Source organism: Olea europaea, unplaced genomic scaffold, assembly GCF_002742605.1.
Source record: "Olea europaea var. sylvestris unplaced genomic scaffold, O_europaea_v1 scaffold2032, whole genome shotgun sequence".
Taxonomy (NCBI): Eukaryota; Viridiplantae; Streptophyta; class Magnoliopsida; order Lamiales; family Oleaceae; genus Olea; species Olea europaea.
In genome coordinates, this window is record NW_019238219.1 from 96,318 (window position 1) to 97,651 (window position 1,334).

At 48.9% G+C, this 1,334-nt stretch overlaps 1 protein-coding gene across 1 annotated transcript; it reads right to left on the reverse strand.

Annotated features, from left to right (window-relative positions):
- Positions 1-3: 3 nt before the first annotated feature.
- On the reverse strand, positions 4-1,102 carry LOC111379773 (protein EXORDIUM-like 3; the record flags this gene model as incomplete). The annotated part of the gene is made up of 1 exon (XM_023003213.1): positions 4-1,102. A coding segment is annotated over exon 1 (987 nt), but the record flags the coding sequence as incomplete, so codon positions are not given.
- Positions 1,103-1,334: the final 232 nt, after the last annotated feature.

Below are 1,334 nucleotides of genomic sequence, written 5' to 3' on the forward strand. Positions count from 1 at the left end.
CAAATGGTTCCAAACCCACTGAACCAAGAACCTCCGTCGGATCCCATTCATATTGAATGTGGCACCATCCTCGCCGTTGAACATCTGCCCGGTATAGGATCCGCCGCCACCTGTTCCATATATTCCCTCGCAAAGATCCGCGATCTCCACTGGAAAAACCGGGTCCTTACCCGCATACCAGGCGTTCACCAACGGGTTCGTGGATAACTCTGCAATTTCGTGGGCAATCACGCTTATCATCCCATCCACTCCTACGTCGCTGTTTGGTGATTTCACCGCCTTCAGCCCTGGAATATACGCCGGCGCAGCGAAGGGGTACGCGCAAACGCCGGGGCACAGTTTAGCAGAGTTACCCACCCAGGCGTACGGTAGAGTGTACCCAACAATGGAGGGGAAGGTAAAGTAATGGAATCCACAAACGTTGTTACAGAAATCTTGCACGTAAACTTCCTCTGAGGTTAGCAAAAGGTACACCCCGCTCTTGGGGTTGATCGGAAGTGGGCGGGTGGTGGAGGTCACGGCAGATTTTATCACCGATTGGACCGAAAGCCGGGTTAATGACTTCCCATGGGAGTAAAGCCGGTCGTTTTTCTCTGCGCCAATGTGGACGTGCCTTGAAATATTGGCGCCTGTCTGATCAGTGTATAGCTGGACGGTTTTCCACCATTCGGCAACCGACGGCGTTTTAGAGTCCACGGCGGAGATTGAGCTGATGAATTCACGGATAATATGTTTCTGGGAGTTTTTCCACGAGCCATACCAGATCGGATAAACAGTGATATTGTTGGTAAGTACAGGCCCCATGTGGTACTTCAACTGAATAAATTCCGATGAGCCCTCATATTTCTTTGACCCACCAAAGATGGATTCCGTTTTGTTGAGGGTTTGATTAGGCCATGGGCGCCATGCAAATACGGGCCCAGCAAAGAAGAAGAAGAAGAGGAGTGGTACGAGGATGAGGGCAGCCGGAATCCGTGGTGGCTGGGGCATGATAGTGGGAGTAGATAAGTGTGAAGTGACTGGTGAGAGAAAAATGGTGAATGCGGATTAATATAGAGCGAGAAGGGAACTTAGAGCTTGACGTGAAGTGGGGGGTGGGGGAGATGGTGCTAATGGGGAACAGATGGGATATTAAAGGTGTAGGTGGAGAGGTGGGGCCTACTTAAGGGAATCAACGGTCTGGGTTTGATCCTATGTCGTCGTATGATTTTGATTTGACTACATATGATGGTCCACAATTTAACTTTTCCGTTTTGTTTTTTTTCTTAAGGTTTGAGCGGGAAAATCGGTGGAAAGGATATTTTTGGGATTTCAGGATTTTTTATTTTTTTTTA